The 20,270-nt window shown below is 58.0% G+C and overlaps 1 protein-coding gene across 1 annotated transcript in view; it reads left to right on the top strand.

Moving 5' to 3' along the window:
• The window catches only part of BSN (bassoon presynaptic cytomatrix protein), an 89,921-nt gene that overhangs the window by 64,948 nt on the left and 4,703 nt on the right, over positions 1-20,270 (top strand). Inside the window, exons 5-7 of the mRNA XM_042017890.1 lie at positions 9,096-9,560; positions 10,696-17,334; positions 18,080-20,195. Of these exons, the coding sequence (XP_041873824.1) occupies positions 9,096-9,560; positions 10,696-17,334; positions 18,080-20,195 (9,220 nt within the window). The remainder of the gene's footprint in view (positions 1-9,095; positions 9,561-10,695; positions 17,335-18,079; positions 20,196-20,270) is intronic.

Below are 20,270 nucleotides of genomic sequence, written 5' to 3'. Positions count from 1 at the left end.
TTTTAAGCTCCAAAAATACAGAAGGTGCTTCCTGCCGCAGCAGCTGCCCTAATTTTGGAGGGGATAGAAGATGGGCAGGGATGAGCGGGGGGGAGCCTGGCTCGTGGCTACGGCCACACAGGGATGCAGGTGATGAGATGCTCCCAAGGTGGGAGCTGCTGGGAGCTGATGGCTGTGGGTGCTTCAGCTGGATGCCAGAGCCAGGGGTTTATTCTGGGGTCCCAGACAGATGTCTCAAATAGGTTGCCCAACTATCCCCCCGCAAGGTGAGCTGCTTTCCCAGTTCTGTGGAATAAACTTTTGGGGTCCAACAGTGAAATAACAATATCAAAAAGTAGTCTGAGCTTGACTAACATCATAGTTCCTGAAAACATGGAAAAGTTGGTGGCATTTTCCTCAGCTTCTGTCAAGTCAGATTTGGGAAGGAGGACCCTCACTGGGAGCCCTGGGACAGCCCAGGGGACAGCAGAGCAGGATACCTGCACACAGGTCAGCACCCCAAGAAGTCCATCTGTTTACTGCAGCGGGCAGTGGTGCTGGGGAAGGGTCTGGAGCACAAGTCCTTTGAGGAGCAGCTGAGGGAGCTGGGGGGACTCAGCCTGGAGAAAAGGAGGCTCAGGGGAAAACTTCCAACTCTCTACAGCTACCTGAAAGGATATTGTAGCCAGGAGGGGGTTGGTTTCTTTTCTCAAGTAATAAGTGATAGGATAATGGAAACAGCCTCAAGTTGTGCCAGGGGAGGTTTAGATTAGATATTAGGAAGAATGGCTTCACAGAAAGGGTTGTCAAGCACAGGCTTCCCGGAGAAGTGGTGGAATCACCACCTTTGGAGGGATTTAAAAGACATGCAGATGTGGCACTTGGGACGTGGGTTAGTGGTGGCCTTGGCAGTGCTGGTGTAACAGTTTGACTCCATCTTAGAGCACTTTTCCAATCGAAACAATTCTATAATTCTATGATTCCGCCTCCACTTCTGCCGCAGGAGGTGCTGCCCAGGATGGGATGTCCTGACTCAAGGTTACAGCTACCGGGGTTTGCAACTAGGCAAAGAGCTGCAGGTGGCCCAGGCTGGTCATGGTGGTGACAACCACATCCGCAGCTCTCCTACGGCCGCAGAGGCTTGCAGTGCTTTCCCCTTGGCATGGCAGCGTTCACCGGCCTGGCCATCGGCTGCTGCAGTGGAATAAGCTGGACTTGGCAAGAGCACAGCTATTCCTCGAAGGCGAGCGGAGGGGAGCGTTGCTATTACTCATCAGTCAAAGACTTTCAGCTGGAATAATCCTCTGCTGGGTGTGTGGAGCATCGAGCCACAGGGTGGGGGGCTGTGAGCCCCGTGGGAGCCGTTTCACTGACCCTCGGGCTCTGCTGTGGAGGGTTGGTGTATCCCTACTTCCGCCAGGAGCAGGGAATATAATCCCTGGGATGAGATGTGCAAGGGGAAGGGAGAGCCAAGGAGCAGGACTGCGACAGCCACTTTGGCACCTGTTTGTTGTCCGGCTACCCATCTCCACTTGCCTTCCCCTTTCCATGGCACAAGTAAAGGGGCTGGGTTGTGGAGCTGACACCCTGCTCCTGCTCCAGGTCCCCTCTGGGTAGATTTGGGGAGGGAGGGGAGCACTGGTGCTATGCATACCATCTTCCCTGCAGCTGTCATGGGGCTGGGAGATGCCTCTGTCCATATCCTTCCCTTCCCTCCCAACATGCTGACAGCAGCTCCAGTGCTCAGCCATCGTGTGCAGCTTCTTCCATCCTCTCTTTCTGCATCTGTTTTCCACCTGAGAGAGGTCCCAGCACAGAGAAGGGATGAAGTGGATCAGATGGGAGGCAGAAAACAAGCCCTGCGAAGCAGAGCTCATCCTGGCGAGCTCATTACCCTGTGCTGCTTTTAATCACATTATTGTGGTGTGAAGGCCATCAATACATCACACACATTTAAAATAGAGCTGAGGAGGGACCATCAGCTCCACCAGCCCGAGACAGGCCACAGGAACAGATAAGAATAGTCTGTTGCTGGAAAACACATCACTGGGTTGCTTAGTCAAACGCTATATATAGCAAGGGATTGAAATAACTGTAGTGGCTTGCAGGGGAGCTGATCTGCAAGCCCAGGGTTGCACTAAAACTTGCCCAGTTGATGGTAATGAAGTCAGTTAGTATGGAGCAGTTGGCAGCTGAGGAGGCTTGGGTGCCTGAGGTGTGTGCAGTCCCTTCTCTGCCTTTTCCTGCAGATAGACTTGGGAGCCCATGGCGTTATGCTGGGGGAGCGCACTGGCTCTGTGGGTGAGGGAGGGAGGCAGGCAGGGGGAAGGATGCCTGGGGAGCTCCACTGGCTCCCCCAGCCTGGCAAGCATCAGTGTGTAGCTGCTGAGCTCCAGGGACACGACCTGCTCTGCTGACCAGTGTTTGGGCGTTCCATTTAGTGCTCCTTTTTTGTTTACAGATTCTGTATTTATGCATCTACACACATGCTAAGCTTCAGAAGCAGCATTGCAGTTAGCAAGCACACATGCAGACAGTTCTGTGTCTAGCTTGAGTGGGACTTCGATGTGATTTTAGAGGAAAAAGGGCACAATCAGGGTAATAAAGTACCCCACACTTTCTGCCCTGTCCTGGGTCCTGGATGTGGCTGTCAATGGTGGTGTGGGACACACAACCCCATGCTGTCCCCAGGGCTGTCCCTGTCTGCGCGCTGTCCCCAGTTTCCCTTGGTCTCAGTCCCTTTCTGGTACTGGGGCACCTGAATCCCCTCTGCTCTGTTCCCACCACAGATGCAGATGCCACAAGCACCTCCTGCATCTGCTCCATCTCTCCTCCTGATCCCTGGTGCTTCTGCCGTCACAGTACGCGTTTCGTTTCCTTGCCCTCGTTTCAAATCCCATCACTGCCTCAGCCTCCTAGGAGAGATAAGGGCTCGGGCAGAGGTAAAACCAGGCCCGTGGTTGTCTGCTGATGGCACATGATGTTCAAAACACCCTTTGTGAACGTGCCTTGGTCAGACCTTGTTATAGACCCTCCCCTCTGTAATCAAGAATCCCAGAGAAGAGCCTTTGGCACTGGTCAGCACACCCCTTCTCACCTCCCAAAACTGTGGCAGCTCAGACAAAGGTGCTTGGCAGAGGTGTGGGGAGGGGATTTGGAGGGGCTGTGGAGAGTTCAGCTGGGAGAATGGGCAGAATCCAAGGGGGAGTGAGCATCAGCCTATGCTCAGGGGCATCTGAAATGAGTGAGCACCAGGTTTGCCCAAGGAGGCTGCTGGTCAAGAGAGCATCTTGGCCAAGAGGAGGAAGGGCACAGGAGCACTTAGAAGGTGGGGAACCTGCCAGCCAGACCCCCAGCATTGCCTGAGGTGGGTCTGAAACAGCCCTGGCAGCCAGTGATCAAGCATGGCTCAGTCCCTTTCCTTTAACACTCTGCTAAAAACCATGCACAGCATGGACAGAGCTGCAGTGTTCTTAGCACGAGGATGCAGAGTGCTTGGGAACTGGGATCACACGGTGAGATGCCCCCATTTCTGCTGCAGGAGGGTGTGTGGAAGGTGTCTGGTTGTCAGAAGCCCTCCTAAAGAGAGCTTTCCTGCAAGTGGGGCTGAGAAGAGGGCTTGGGAAGTGATTTTATGAGGTTCTTATTAATTTGGATCTTGATTCAGATACCAGAAGTGTTTTCCATATTTTCCAGGCACCCATCTGTCACAGTGATGAGCCCTGCACAGTACTTGTCAGCAAATAAATGAAATATTCTGGTGAGATTCACTGCATTTAATGCTGGGAGATGAGATCTGGCTTGCGAGATACTTATACCTCATGCTGCTTATCTTACTTTGTACAGATTTTTGTCCCAGTATTTTAATAGATGCTGTTTCGATTGTGTAAAATAGTGCTGTAGAACATAAGTAACTGGGCAGAGTCCCAGGGGTGATATTGTGGGGAGCAGTTTGTGTGGGGATGAAGACCATGGCTGAACATCTCCCAGGCACTGGAGAGGTTGAGCTGAGGGGCCTAGGGGCAAATGGGGATGGTGGGACTGGTAGCCAGCAGCTAACTGGGGAAGCTGGGAAGCTTCTGGCACCACTGGTTCCCACCAAGCCTCTCAGACCTCCAAGTCACTGAACAGAGGATTCATGTATAATTGTGATGCTGAAGCTCTCTGGCTCCATCATTAAAAAAACCCAGTGGCGCTGGGGGAATTCAGCATTTAATTAACTTGCCAAGTGGTAACGTTGACCAGAATTATGCAGGAAGACTTCTATTTTAGTTAATTACAGTTTTGTTGTTGCCCATTAGTAAATTAAAGCAATTGCAGGGTAAGACCCGGTGGAGGTTGGCAAGTGTGGCTATGGCCACCTGCCAGCCAGTTCTGGAGCTGTGGGGAGGCCAGAGCTCAGTCTGAGTGCTGACCCCATGTATCACCCACCCTGCCTCTCCCCCTGGGAGGGAGCATGGGCAGCCATGGGCACAGCACTTGCCACCCCCTTTGGCAGGAATTGTGGCCAAATCCAGCATCCCCTGATGCCACTCGAATGGTGCACAATTGAAAACTGGGATGGTCATTCCCACTTAGATATGGTGCCTTAAACGAAGCTGCCTTCCCCCAGTCCCTCATGTCCTGAACCCAGGGCTCTGTCCTGCCTCTTGTGACCACACCAGCACTGATTGTCTCTCCAGAAACCCACTTTTTCTGTAACTCCTCTGCAAATCCCAGTGCTTTGGAGGCAAGGAAGGCAGGGAGCCTGAGGAATCAGGGCAGTGACCCTCAAAGGCTGTAAGCTGATAACCAGCTGGGCTGGGCAGCCCCCAGTGGCCTCACCCCCCCTGCCTCTGGCTGGCTGTCTTCCAGCATGCCCTGCCATGCCAGCGCCTCTTCATTTCAGATGGCATCTCAGGCGCACTTTGGTTTCATCCCTCTTCTTAATTATTGATGCTTTCCTCCGCCTGGAGCCCGCTCTGCATCCCAGCAGGGCTGCCCATCTTCCCTGTGTGCCACAGCCTTCATCAGCCCCAGCTCCCCATAACCTGTGCTCCACATGATTAAACCCCCACCGTGCCCACCACCACAGCAGTTCTAAGGCAGCAAACCTCAGTGCCAGGCAAGGCCCCATCCCGATCCTGATCAGGGCCAAGGTTTCCAGCATCTTTAAGTGTGGAGATTCAGACAGAAGCTGCCACGCCTTTGCCATAAGCTCCTTACCCACTTCCCACCCCAGCGAGGGGCACCCTGGCTTCCTGGGCATCCAGGGGTTTGGACATGTAAAGCACTAAATACAGCCTAATTATTATTATCTTCGTGGGATCTGGTTAATCTCAATGGGGATTTACAAGCTGTTAGCAGAGCAGCCGCTCCTCCAATGTTAGCATTTTTCTCCGGGGCAGCTTAATCCCCTTGGCCGTGTACTCTGGGAAATGCCTGAGGCCAAGTTATATGGGAGAAGAAGCTGCTTCAGAGCCAGTCCCTCTGAGAGGGAGCAGAGGTGCTGTGGGATAACCAAACAGCGAGCTGATAGCGCTGCAGGAGAGGGATGGATCATTTGTCACCAGCAAAGCGTGCAGCACTGGCACAAGGCTGGCAGGTGCCTCAGCTTCAGCATCCTCACAGACCCCCTGGGATTTATCCCCCAGACACATGACAGGTGTCAGTGCTGGGGTTGATGGGGCTGCAGAGGTCTCTTAAAGATGGAACCAAGAGCTCAGAATGATTTACCGGAGGCATTCCCACTGGCATGGTCAGCTTTGCTTGCCTCCACCTTCCCACAGCTGCTGCGGGCAGGATTTCTCTCTCCCTCACGTGCATGTGGGAGCTGGGCAGCTCACAGCTGCTGCTGCTGGAGCGTTCACTGCAGCCAGTGTGAGTGTGATGGCAAATACTCTGCGCTGGCTGCTGCAGCACGGTCTGTGCTCACATACAGCTCCACATGGCACTGGCTGTGACAGGGATGGGCTCTCCCACAGCTTGGGAAAATTCAGTTATCCCTTTGCTACTTTTCTGCCGTAACCACACCGTGATTTTCCACAGGGGTTCAGACTGAAGCGCAGGGTGCTGGACTGTCAGCAGGGTCTCTTCAATATGGAAGACCCCAGAGGTGCTGAAGGAAAAGCCAGTAAGAGAAAATGCAAATTCAGCATATGCCAGTCTCCCATTTTGAGTGTCTCTGGGGATTGGCTGGCACCTCTCACAGCTGCCAAAGCCCAAGGACCCCCTCTGCCTGCCCCTCCTTGGTTCCTGCCTTCCTGCTGTACCCAGACCTTCCTGCCTGCTTTGAAAGACAAGGGGCATTTCAGAGCAGAGCTCTACAATCTTTTTGGCAGAGCTATTTTTAACAGAGGTTGTTCCCTTATCCACTTCCCAGTGCAGTCCCATGAAGAGTCGAGCTGTCACATCTCTGAGAGCAGGATGGCAGGGTGAGCGGCTCAAACTGGGGCAGCTGCCAAGAGGAATGGCTGCAGAGCCACAGCTGGGAGGAACCTCAGGGAGGAGGCTCAGACCAACCTGCAGAGGCATCAGATCACAGAACTGTAGAACGGTTTGGGTTGGAAGGGACCTTTATCTCATTCCAACCCCTCTGCCATGGGCAGGGTCACCTTCCACTAGACCAGGTTGCTCAAAGCCCCATCCAGCCTGACCGTGAACACTTCCAGGGACGGGAATCGCCATGGAATGGATTAGTACTGTGCTCGTCTGGTTGTGCAAGAGCCCTAAGCCTCGTCCTGATGAGATCACACCAGCAGTGACACCTGCCTCTCCACGGGCTCCTTGAATGGGACCTGATTGGCACTCAGCATCTGCAGTTGGTACCTGGTGGCCAGTGTTGGCCTTCCATGGTCGTTCTGGGCTTGAATTTTTCCCTGGAAGGGCAAAAGCAGTTGAGCCCATCACATATGCAGAGCTCCCCAGTCACCAAAGTCTGGCAGGTTGGGACATCATGAGGATATGCAATGCCCCATTCAGAGAGGGTGTAAAGGATCTGAGGGTAGTTCAAGGCAAGCTGATTTCCTCCAGCTCCTTCAGGACCATGCTGGGAGCTGGTGTGATGGTGTGGCAGACAGGTATGGGCAGGAGCTGAGCTGAGCTGAGCTTTGCCCTGGCACATCCAACCTACCCCTTGTGCATCGTGCCCTCCCCTCACTGCCTGCATCAGGGAGGGAGCTCTGGAGAAGAAAAATGGGATTCCTGAACGAAAAATGAAAGGTCGTGTATTTCCATGAGGCATGGTTTCAATTTGTGTCACACAATCACATTTCCTTCTGCGGTCTGGAATAATCACAGAGCGGAGTGGGGTGAGCAGATCTGATTCAGAGGCACGGGAACGGGAACGAGTTCTGAAATAAAAGAAGACAAATGCAATCATTAAGATACAATAGGCTGCACTTGCCCCTTAATTAGACTTTCTCTTTGATTAAGCAGTAATTAAATATTACTGTGCTGAAAGGGATTTTTTTAATGGCCCTCCAAAGCCCTAATGTATTCTTAAGATGTTTGTGTGAAGAGCAGGGGCTGCTGCAGGGTGCTGGGGATGGGAGGATGTTTTACACCTGCCCATTCCCTGCAGGAGCAGCCCTCCTGCCCCTCTGCTCCCTGGAGAGTGTGGGCCAGATGGCTGCTCCTGGGCTGGATTGCTGCAGGAGTGAAGAAGGGTCTGTGGGAAAGCCCTGCTCCTCCTGGCCACCACCAGCTGCAAGGTACCTCCAGCATCTCATCATAACCTGGAGACTCCTGGGATGCAGATGACAAGGCTATCACAGTGCTGCTGTCCCATCTGTATGGGATTTAGAGTCACAGATTAGAATCGTGGAATTGTTTAGGCTGGAAAAGACCCTTAAGCTCATGGAGTCCAACTGTTACTCCAGCACTGCCAAGCCCACCACTAAACTCTGTCCCTAAGCATCACATCTACACATCTTTTAAATCCCTTCAGGGATGGTGACTCCACCGCTTCCCTGGGCAGCCTGTTCCAGTGCTTGACAACCCTTTCAGTGAAGAAATTTTTCCTAATATTCAATCTAAACCTCCTTTAGCACAACCTGAGACTGTTTCCTCAATGTCATTTTGATGAACCTCATCTTCTCCAGGCAGACCGTGGCCTCTGGGGCCCCAGGGGACACAGCTGGCTCACAGCCCTGGCCCCAGGCTGGTCCAGCTAGAGACCAAGACCACCTCTCTGACAGCATGACAGCTCCTCAGGGCCAGCCACCCCTTGAGGTTGGCCACCCTGAGCTTTGGGAGCCATGAATCAGCAAAGGAGAAGTGTGGGAAAAGAACCTGGAGCATATTGTGCTTTTAGCAGCGAAACTGAAAAAATTTAAGATGCTGAAACATCTAAAGGGAAAGAAATGTCAGGCCCCTATTCCTGGACATTCCTGGGTGGGTAAAAATAGCCCTTGGGCGACCCAGGGGAGGAAAGCACTTCTGATCTCTTAATGCAGAGCCCCTGCCGTAGCCCTGCGGGCTCTCTGCCACTCACAGCCCCACTTGCCTCTGCTTTTTCCAGGCCATAAAACGACAGCTCTTGCTGAGAATTTCACTAGACAAGATTGTCTTGTTCTTTTCCTGCACAGCGTGTACTTTGGGTAATATCTTTGGGAAATTTTGGCACACTTGTCTACCCAGTATTTTTGTTAACCTAGAAAAAAAGAGCCATAAGTGTTATGATTATGCTATTAAACCTTTATTGTATCAAAGAAAACAAATCGGAGCAAGAGAGGAGCTGTATGGAGCTGAGAAGTATTAAGCTACGGTAATAATCTGCCTTTGATTGTTTAATTTCGCTTAAAACCGAAATACTGCAAGGCTGAAGAATGAAAGAGCTGGTGATGCTGAGGGATCGTGGGGGAGAGTATGCAATCCCTGTGCCACAGCCATGGTCCCTCTGGCTGGACGGCTCTGGGTTCTGGACACGGGTAGGGGTGGGTTGAAGCTGGATGTGGATGGTTGGCAGGGTATGGCTGTGATGCTGCATGCCCCTCCACGGCCCGTTATTTGGTTTGGGTGGGCCGAGTCCTCTGCACCATTGCCACATGTCCCATCAGCAGAGCTCCTCACTGAGATTCCTGCTGGGATGAAGCTCCCAGAATTTCAACAGGACTTTTCCTTCCATTCTTTTGCAGAAGAACGAATGGCTGTGCTTGAACTGCCAAACTCAGCGGCTTCTTGAAGGCAGCCTCGGCGACCCTGCCCCGATACCACTGCCTACCCCAAAGCCGGCACCCACCGGCTCCCCGCGGCACCAGCCGCCTGCCGCCGGCCAGCAGCAGAGAGCGCCCACGCCGGCACCCGCGCCCGCTGAGCCGGCAGCACCCCCCGAGCAGCAAGCCTCGCCCGCCAGGAGCCTCCGGGCTGCCGAGCAGACCAAGACCCCGAGCCCTGCCCCAGCGGAGAAGAAGCCCCCACCGCCAGCAGAAAAGAAGCCCCCAGTGCCAGCAGAGGAAAAGCCCCTACCCAAAGCTGCCCCGGAGCCTTCCAGAGCTCCTGAGAGCATCGCTCCGAAGGGGAAGAGCATCACCCCCAAACCAGAGGTGGAGAGCAAGGAGAGCCGGGCACTGCCCGAGGCACTGCGGGCGAAGGAGCAGGAGGTGAGCTCTCAGGTGCATCCAGCTCTGAGCATCCCTGGGCACCACATCCTGCCCCAGGCTGGCATGGTACTGAGCTGTGCCTCAGCCAGTAGTTGTGCCCACAAATGGGGAAGATTATTCCAAGGTAGACCACAAACCATGGCCGTTTGCCCCGGGAAATGACTTTTTGGGGAACACTGGGCTCCAAACACTGCTGTCTCTGCATTCCCAAATGCCTTAGGACCTTCACAGGCTCCATGGCAGCATGCTGGTATTTGCCTTCTTTTTATTAGGATTACATCAATTTGGGCATAATGCAATAGTTCAGGTCATCTCTGGCCTTTGGATTTCTTTTAAAATAATATAAGGGTAGTTGGGATTTGTTGTCAAATGGAAAACTCATTTTCCAACATTCCACATTGCAGCAGTAGGTGTTTTTCATGCTCTTCATCCCACCTTTTCTAAATTCAAAACAATTTGGGGAAACATTTGGCTGCCTTGGGATGGTGTTCCCCCAGGAGCACCCATCCCAGCAGCAGCCAGCAGAGCCCCCCATGGGGAGGGGACATGACAGAAGGTCCCCACAAGCCAGGAGGGAATGTTTGCCCCCCTCACTGCTGTGCAGCCCCCAGGGAAAGAGCCTCCTTTTGCCCCCAGAGTAGAAGTGGTCTGTGGTGCCTCTGTGCTGGCAGGGTGACAGGTCCTGCCAGTAGCGCCAGGGCTGGGTGTGATGCACAGTCCCCATGGCTCAGAGGCTTGTCCCCCACACTGCCTAATTGTCAAGCCAATTAAAGGGGGCTGTTTATTTTTGCTGGCATCTAGTGAGGATCCAGCCCTGCTTCTGAAGGGTGCCTTGGGGGCTGCAGGCCCAGTTTTTCAAACATATTTATTAGTCCCCCAATGTCTTTACCCCCGGGGCCATTAGATGTACCATCCCCTGCTTGCAGCACACCCTCTCACCTGCCTTTGTTAGCACAGACAAGTTGCTGGTGCACCACTGAACTGGGGGACACAGGGTGGCCCCCAGCCTTTGTTCTGGGCTGGCTCCCAGTGGTGCCCAGGCTTCCTGTGTGCTCCTTGGGAGAGGGCTTGAGGGGAAGTAGGAACAGCAGCTCTGGAGCTGCCTGGATCTGACTGTGTTCTTCGTTGCCTGCAGGATGGGAGCAAGCCTTACCCCTCAGACCTGTCCCGCAGCCCCCAGAGCCTCAGCGACACCGGCTACTCCTCCGACGGCATCTCCAGCTCACAGAGCGAGATCACCGGCCTGGTGCAGCAGGAAGAGGAGAAGCTGAGCAGCACCGGGCTGGCCGGGCAGAGCCCCCCCAGCCCTTCTGAGCTCACTAAGCTGGAGAGCAGCATGAGGCCTCTCCTGGAAGGCCGGGGTGCACCGACAGAGTCCCCCGAGCGTAGCAAGAGCCGCACAGAGCCACAGGAGGACCAGCGGCAACAGCAGCGGCCACGGTACCTCTCTATCACCCCTGAAGCCTTCGACTCGGATGAGGAGCTGGAGGACATCCTGGAGGAGGATGAGGAGTGGGACAATCAACGGGAGCGTCGGGAGAGTGCGGAGTCCTCAGATGAGTTTGGCAGCAAGCTGCGGCATGACTATGTGGAGGACAGCAGTGAGGGGGGCTTCTCCCCGGTGCCCCCCCGGACCAAGGGCCAGGAGGCAGAGGTGACCGATGAGGAGTTCATGCGGAGACAGATCCTGGAGATGAGTGCTGAGGAGGACAACCTCGAGGAGGAGGAGGAAGGCTATGGGCGCACTAAGTACAGCATCCCCAAAGCTGGGCAGAAGACCGAGGCAGAGAAGGGCAAAGAGCCAGCGTCGGCCAAGCGGCGCCTGCCACATGGTGCCAGCAGCATGTACACAGAGGAGAGCAAAGAGGTGGAGGCAGTGGAAGGTGATGACTTGAGCACAGCCCAGGGTGGGCTGCGGCGATTCAAGACCATTGAGCTGAACAGCACAACTGGCTACGGCCGGGAGATGGAGATTGGCCAGGAGCCAGATACCAGTCTGGACCGGGAACCCGAGCTGGAGATGGAGAGCTTGACAGGCTCCCCCGAGGAGCGCTCACGGGGCGAGTACTCCTCCACCCTGCCAGCCACAACGCCCAGCTACACCTCGGGCACCTCACCCACCTCCATCTCCTCACTGGAGGAGGATAGCGACAGCAGCCCCAGCCGCCGGCAGCGGCTGGAGGAGGTGAAGCAGCAGAGGAAGGCTCGGCATCGCTCACACGGCCCCTTGCTGCCCACCATTGAGGATTCGTCTGAGGAGGAGGAGATGCGGGAGGAAGAGGAGCTGCTGCGGGAGCAGGAGAAGATGCGGGAGGTGGAGCAGCAGCGCATCCGGAGCACAGCACGCAAGACCAAGCGTGACAAGGAGGAGCTGAGGGCCCAGAGGAGGAGGGAGCGCTCCAAAACCCCCCCCAGCAATCTCTCCCCCATCGAGGATGCCTCCCCCACAGAGGAGTTGCGACAGGCGGCAGAGATGGAGGAGCTGCACCGCTCCTCCTGCTCCGAGTACTCGCCTTCCATTGACTCAGAAGCGGAGAGCTTTGACGCTGTGACCTCCAAGCTGTACAAGTCAGGCAGCGAATACAACCTGCCCACTTTCATGTCACTGTACTCCCCGACAGAGAAGGTGGAGAGTGGTGCCAGCCAGCCCACCAGCAAGCCCCTGAAGAGTGCCGAGGAAGCCTACGAGGAGATGATGAGGAAGGCAGAGATGATGCAGAAGCAGCAGGTCCAGCAGGCCCAGCCAGCCTCTTCCTACAGCAGCACCTACCAGCAGGTTGGCTACCGCAGTACTGAGGGCCAGAACGGCTTTGAGTATCAATATGGTGAGGATTACCGGTACGACGGCGGCCTCACGCACCCCTCCCAGCCCGACTATACCAGTGCCCTCCCGAAGGCAGGAGCGGTGTATGAGGAGATCCTGCAGACCTCACAGAGCATCTCCAGGATGCACCAGTCCTCTTCCTTTGACCTGGCCCTCAAGCAGGGTGAGAAGGTGAAGGGGCAGGAGGAGGCGTACCAGGAGAAGCGTTTCCTCAATGCCGAGAGCGCCTATGCTGACCTGCTGAAGCAGAACGGTGGCCCGCTCACCCCTGGCACCAGCCCCACACAGCTCTCTGCTCCTGTCTCCTTTGCCAGCTCCGACAGCAGCATCGGCAAGACTATTCCTGATGTCCGGGTCACCCAGCATTTTGCAAAAGAGGGACAAGACCTAGCCAAGCTCCAGAGTGCCCCAACAGCACCCAGTCCAGTATCCAAGGCTACTACCACTCCTTATGCTTATAGCAAAGGCACCAGCACGGTGACGACAGCAGCAGGCAGCCCTGGGAGTGCGCTGCAGAGCTACGTCTCACCAAGTCTGGAGGCCCCATCCATAGCTGGGAGAAGCTACATTCCATCAAAGAGCACTGTCAGCTATGGCTCACAGACAGAGGACACCAGCAGAACCAGGACGGTGGAGATTAGTGTGCAGACAGCCAGGGAGAAGCTCCCAGCTGCAAGCGACAGCAAGCCCACACTGCCCAAGACATACACCTTCTTCAAGAGCTCCAGCCCTCCGCTCTCACCCACCTCCCCGACACAGAGTCCCACCCGCACCACAAAGGCCACGGCAGAGTTTTCCACGCAGACACAGAGCCCAGTCCTCTCCTATGAGGGTCCTTCTGCTGCTGCTGCTGGCCCAGACGCCTCTTCCCCCATGGTGGCGCAGGGGACGCAGACGCCGCACCGGGCGGGCTCGCCACGCCTGACCCGGCAGGCCTCCTCACAGGACTCCCCTTTCATGGTGATCACACTGGCGGCCGATGCAGCCAGCCAAACCAAGCCAGTCAGCTCTGGCGCCTTGACGTCTCCCACTTCATCCCCCACCAGGCCAAGCCGGCAGCTGCTGGCACATGGTTACACCCAGACACCGGAGCCTGAGCAGCCGGCAGGTGCCTACATCAGGGCACGGCCAGTGAAGGACCATGCCCAGAAAGCACCTGCCGTGACGTCAGCTGCCGATGGCATCACAGGGCTGTACAGCTGGGGAGCACTCCCTGCGGAAAACATCTCCCTCTGCCGCATCTCCTCCATCCCTGGCACATCCCGGGTGGAGCCAGGGCCCAAGGTGCCAAGCAGCAACGCTGTGGACTTACGGACCGCATTGAAGTCTGCCCCCATCATCATAACAGACCAAGGCATGGATCTGACGTCCTTGGCCACCGAGGCCAGGAAGTACTGCCTGACCCTGGACCACATCCCAAACCGGCAGTCCACGGCCATCCAGCCCTTGATCATCAACCTTAATGCCCAGGAACAGCCCCACGCCATCATCGCGGCAGCCAGCACTGCCAGCCTGGCCATCGCCTCTCCCATGATCCTCTCGCAGTCCAAGCAGCCTGTGGTCTATGGAGACCCTTTCCAGAGCCGTGTGGATTTTGGACAGGGGACCGGAAGCCCAGTGTGCTTGGCGCAGGTGAAGCAGGTGGAGCAGGGTGTCCAGACAGCCACTGTCAGAGCCAGTGGGGTGGCCAGTGGCAAGCCTGAGCCCACTGCTGCCCCCCAGACCAAATTTGCAAGGTACGGCATGCCGGGCCAGATGGCAAAGAAGGACGTGCTCCTCACACAGACCGGTGGGGTGCAGAATGCCGGCGGCCTCCCACAGTCCTTCCCACCAGAGCCAGGATCAGAGGTGTACCGGGCAGTGCCAGTAGAGCTGAAGAGCCAGAGCCCTCTCCTTGCCCTGGGCGGCAAGAAATCCCAGGTGATGATGGTGCAGATGGAGGAGTCAGCAACTGGCCCAGTGACCAAAGTGCTGAAGGAGGAGGCACCACCCAATGTCCTGGACCTCACGGGCGTGAAGCCAGAGAGCCAGGTGGCCTGCTGTGACATGGTCTACAAGTTCCCTTTCGGTGGCAGCTGCACGGGTGCTTTCAACCCCACTTCCAAGATGCCAGAGAAGAAAACCGGGGAGGCGGCAGTGGTGCCTGGTCGGAAAGCCAGCGGGCCAATGTATGGCAGCAGAGAGCCAGAGCTGCCAGAGACCTTCCCTTACCGGGAGCAGCCTGCCCCAGCACCTGCGCTCTACGAGGAGCAGAAGTTTTACCCAGCCAGCGCCTTTGGACGCCTCTACTCCTCCATGTCAGACACGAACCTCTCTGAAATCGGAATGAGCTACTACCACACAAAGGGGGATCAGCCCTTCCCTGCCCCAGCAGGTGATGCCGCCGTGGACCTCAGCACCATGAAGCACTCCTACAGCGTGGGCTTTGCTGAGGGGGGTTACCTGGGCCAGGGACTGCAGTACGGCTCTTTCTCTGACCTCCGCCAACCAGGAGAGCTGCTGAGCCACCCGTTCCCCATGCGGAGGTACAGCTCGGCCTCCAACATCTACTCCGACTACCGTTTCTCACACCGGGGGGAGCTGGCCAGCTTCCAGGAGTCCAGCCTGGCCCACTACAGTGCCACCACGGCGCGTGAGATCAGCCGCATGTGTGCTGCCCTCAACTCCATGGACCAGTACGGGGGCCGGCATGCCAATGGCCCTGATGTGCTGCCATATGGCCCCAGCACCGGGCAGGGGGGCACAGCGGGGCTGGCAGCTCAGCAGCAGGGCCCTGTACCCCCCAAACCCAGTGGGATGTACAACCCCACCTTCCCCGAGGGACGGCAGGGCTTCAGCAACCTGGCACAGTACAACGTTCCTGGTGTCCGCCTGGGCACCATCCGGCAAATGCTTCCTTCCTCCGCAACCGTGCGGGCTGCCGATGGCATGATCTACTCCACCATCAACACCCCCATTGCCTCCACGCTGCCCATCACCACCCAGCCAGCCTCGGTGCTGCGGCCCATGCTGCGTGGGCTATATAGACCCTATGGCCCAGGTGGTGTGGCAGCAGTCCCACTGGCCAGCTTGGCCAGGCTGCCAGTTGTCACCCCCCGTGTCCCGCTTGCAACACAGGGCCTCTACCGCTTCCCGGCCCCAAGCCGGCCAGCCCCAGCCACCTCGATGATGGAGACACCCGTCTACCTGGGGAAGCCTGTCGCCAGCACAGCACCAGCAGCGGTGGGAGCTGCTCCTGCTCCCAAAGCCCCCGCTGCCCCCGCTGCCCCTGCCAGTGGCTTGCAGAGAGCAGAGCCACCACCGGCTGCCCCCCGTACAGAGGTGCTGGCAGCACCAGCAGCCCCTAAGGAGAGCGGGCCAGTGGCCACAACACCCAAGCCACCACTGGATGGAGCTCAGCGGGAGGAGCGGGAGCGGGAAGATGAGCGTCAGCGCAAGCAGCAGGAGCACGTGCTGCAGCTGGAGCGGGAGCGCGTGGAGCTGGAGAAGCTGAGGCAGCTGCGGCTGCAGGAGGAGCTGGAGCGAGAGCGCGCAGAGCTGCAGCGGCACCGGGAGAAGGAGCAGCTGCTGGTGCAGCGGGAGCTGCAGGAGCTGCAGTGCATCAAGCAGCAGGTGCTGCAGCAACAGCAGGAAGAGCGGCATGCGCAGCTGGCACTGCAGCGGGAGCAGCTCGCCCAGCAGCGCCTGCAGCTCGAGCACATCCACCAGCTCCAGCACCAGCTGCAGCAGCAGCTGGAGGAGCAGAAGCGGCAGAAGACCATCTTCCCCACTCCCATGGAGCCCACTGCCCGCCCACCCGAGGGGCCCACTGAGGCACCACGGGTGCTGCCACACAATGGGCAGGCATGGCCCCCGCCGGGCCAGACACCCCCAGAGGGTCCCGCTCGTCCCCGCTACTCTGCACCACAGCGGCCACTCAGCAGCTCAGCCTCGGACATGTCACTTCAAGTCGAGGAGTCCTGGGAGCCTGGCCGGGGCATCAAGAAGAGGAACTCGATGCCACGGCTGCGGGATGCCTACGAGAAGGAGACCTTTGCAGCGCGGAAGATGGCAGACAGCAGCGTGCAGACAGATGAGGAGGACGGCGAGGAGCGGTTCATGCTGTCGCGGCGGCGGCGGACGCGGCGCAGCGCTGACTGCAGTGTGCAGACAGACGAGGAGGACAGCGGGGAGTGGGAGCAGCCTGTGCGCCGCCGGCGCTCCAGGGCCTCACGGCACACTGAGGCCAGCACTGAGGGCAAGACAGATGGGGCGACCCGCACAGCCAGCGTGGGTATCCAGACCATCAGCGACTGCTCGGTGCAGACTGAGCCCGACCAGCTCCTCCGCGTCTCCCCCTCCATTCACATCACCACCCATGACCCCCGAGTGGAGATCGTGAAGTACATCTCAGCCCCAGAGAAGACGCAGCGGGGTGAGAGTCTAGCCTGCCAGACAGAGCCAGAGCCAGCTCCCCAACCTGGCGTCGTGGTCCCCCAGCTGACAGTGCCCACCACCATCCCACCCTACTCCACCAACCTCCAAATAGTGAGCACAGGCCCCCTGGACCCCCACACTGTCCGGCAGCAGACCCTGGGCAAGTTTGAGAAGAAGAAGCCAGATCCCCTGGAAATTGGTTACCAGTCCCATCTGCCGGCCGAATCCCTTTCCCAGCTGGTGACCCGACAGCCACCCCGCTCTCCCCAGGTCCTCTACTCACCTGTCTCCCCCTTATCCCCCCATCGCCTCCTGGAGTCCTCCTTCGCCACCAGTGAGCGCCTGAACAAGGCCCACGTCCCCCCACAGAAGCACTTCACCACTGACTTAGCCCAGCGCCAGCAGACGCTGCCACGCCCCATCAAGACCATGCAGCGCTCCCTGTCCGACCCCAAGCCCATCAGCCCCACCGCCGAGGAGGCTGGCAAGGACAGGTTCTCCCTCTACCAACACCCGCTGCTCCCCAGCTCACAGGTACGTCACCACAGGGAACAACCTTACCCTCAGGGAACAGCCCCAGGAGGCACCTCGGGACATTTCAGTTTCATTAGCGCTGTGGTAATTAATATTTCAAAAGGCCGGCTCCCCGCAGCAGCTGATGGCAGCCAGCAGGCACAGACGTGCATGCCAATACCAGCAGCTGGAGGGAGGCCCTGGAGGTCCACTGGCTGCACGAGCCTGTCAGCAGGCAGGAGATGCTGCGGGTTGGCAGCATCAGGGCTGTCCCCTGCTCCAGATGGGTCCCTCTTCTCTCTCGAGGAGCCACCACCATGCACGGCTCCATTTAGGGTTGTGGTGATTCTTGCTCACACCTTTGTGCCCACACCCTGAGGTTGCCTTGGGCAGTCTAGTGCCCAGCCAGGAAGTCCCCGGGCAATTCCTGGGGTAGCAGCACCCCCGGGCAGTCCCCCAGGTCCCTCTGCCAAGTGCCTGCGGACAGAAAGCATTTTTTGCAGCAGAGGGTATGCACATGGCCAGCTCAGCGCTTGGCCGGCTGCCACCCCCGGTAATTACTCACGGAAGGCGCCCTGCCTGTTACTTCCATCCTATTTATTGTGCTTTTACATAAACGCCGCTTTCTCAGTGCGTGGGGGAACACGTGCACAGCGGGATGCCTCACTCCAGCCCCTAGGGCACGGGAGGAGCACTGCAATGCTTGGGGTGGGACGTGGGGGGACACCCACCTGCCCCCCTGACCAGATGTCCCTTGGCTTTGCAGGTGGGGGGGCTGCAGTCGAGCTTGCTGGCACGCAAGGTGAAGCGGACACTGCCCAGCCCACCACCTGAGGAGCCCCACGTCCCCCTGGCAAGCCCAGCTGCCTCCCAGCTCTACCTGAGCAGCCTGGCTCCCAAGGCCACCGCGCCTGTCACCAAGGCCAGCCTGCTGAAGGAGCTGGACCGCGACCTGAGGCTGGTGGAACATGAGGCCACCAAACTGCGGAAGAAGCAGGCGGAGCTGGACGAGGAGGAGAAAGAGATCGATGCCAAGCTGAAGTACCTGGAGCTGGGCATCACCCAGCGCAAGGAGTCGCTGCTGAAGGATCGGGTTGGTGGGCGGGACCACCCCTACCTGCGCTACCCCGGCGATCGCCGCGACTACCTGTCGGACAGCGAGCTGCACAGCCTGCGCCTCGCCGCTTACGACAGCGCTGGCCTGCGCCCTGCCGGGCAGTACCCCGACTATACTGCCGCCGCCGCCGCCTCCTATGGCGCCTACCCATACCCTGCCCCGCAGGGCCCCGCCGCCTTCCCGCCACCACGCCTGCAGCACCCCCAGTACCCCACAGCCAGCACCTCACAGGATGGCTTGTCGGCAGCCCCGCTGCCCACCTTCACCTCGCCCGGTGGCTTCTCGGCCCCCGGCACCACATACCCAGAGCTGGGCACCCCAGCCCAGCCAGGCTTCCAGCCCCAAAACCCCTACCAAGCCCCAAGCGCCTTCGCTGGGGCAGCCACCGTGCCGGCGGCACAGCCCGCCCTCTACCAGAGCCCGGCAGACATAGCTGGTGGGCACCAGAAGCCGCGGCAGACCTCTCTGGCCGACCTAGAACAGAAAATCCCCACCAACTATGAGGTCATCGGTGCGGCCACCAGCTCCTCTGCTGTGCCTGACGTCACCTTCAGCACTGCACCAGCGAGCGGTGGCTACGAGCAGTACAAGGCACCTGAGACCCGTCCAGCTGAGAGAACCAGCGCGGCACCAGGCCCCTCGGCCAGCTACTCTTCCGAGTCCCTCTACACCAGTCTGGAGCAGAACATCCCCCGTAACTATGTGATGATCGAGGACATCAGCGAGCTCACCAAGGAGAGTCCAGCAGTGGACGGGCAGAAAGCAGAGCCGGTGGGCACGAGCACCGACAGCCGCCACAGCAGAGACAAGAGTGATCTAGGGGACACCGAGGGCTCCAGCCGTCCCTGCTGCTACACCAAAGCCGAGGAGGAGTCTGAGGAGGACATCTATGATCACCATGGCCCTGACCATCGTGGGAAGAACAGCTACTACCGGGGCACAGAAAGCGATGGCAGGGTGTCAGGGAGCTCCACCAGCTCGAGCTACTACTACGGGGACAGTGAGTACCGGCACTCCTCACGGATGGACAAGCACAGCTCTGGCACGCCACTACCGAAGCATTCATCCAAGAACCTGGCACCCGCTGTCATCTCCTCCAAGCGCAGCAAGCACAGGAAGCAGGGCATGGAGCAGAAGATCTCCAAGTTCTCCCCCATTGAAGAAGCCAAAGACGTGGAGTCAGACCTGGCCTCCTACTCAACAACCACCTCTATTGGCAGCAGCAACGTGGCCTCCAGAGCCAAGAAACTGCAGGATGAGATCACCTATGGCCTGAAGAAGAATGTCTATGAGCAGCAGAAGTACTATGGTGTCTCCAGCCGGGATCTGGTGGATGAGGAGGAGCGGGTCTACTCTTCCAGCAGCAGAACCCGCTCCTCTGGCTATGGGGTGGAGAAGTCCTCCAGCCGGGAGATGGGTGGCCGGAGCAAGTCCTATGAGCGGGAGAGCATGGAGCGTTCCCAGAAAGTCAGCTCCAAGCCCTCATCGCTCAGCATGAGCCAGAGCCGTGGGCGGGCGCCCATGCGCTCGCAGCCCTCAGAGGAGGAGAGCCCCGTCAGCCCCATGGGGAAGTCAATGGGGGGATCACGCACTGCAGGAGGGCCGGGCCCCCAGTCAGCGGGGGACCCCTGCTCCCAGTTCTGCTCCAGCCACTCGTTGCCTGATGTGCAAAAGCACATCAAAGACGTGCCAAGGAGTCACTCGTACAAGCACGAGGAGGGCTACGGCATGGATGATGCCCATTGCGTTGTCTCGGACAGCGAAGGTAACGGCTCCCCGTGGTGATCACCCCAGAGCATGGCACTTCCCCGGGGCATGCCCGTCCGCTCGTACGCAGAGA

Source organism: Corvus kubaryi, unplaced genomic scaffold (genome assembly GCF_017639235.1).
Source record: "Corvus kubaryi isolate FWS band 111438036 unplaced genomic scaffold, C.kubaryi_AGA036_p1.0 124, whole genome shotgun sequence".
NCBI classification, from domain to species: domain Eukaryota; kingdom Metazoa; phylum Chordata; class Aves; order Passeriformes; family Corvidae; genus Corvus; species Corvus kubaryi.
The sequence above is the reverse complement of the archived record's forward strand: the minus strand, read 5'-3'. Positions and strand labels throughout refer to the sequence as shown.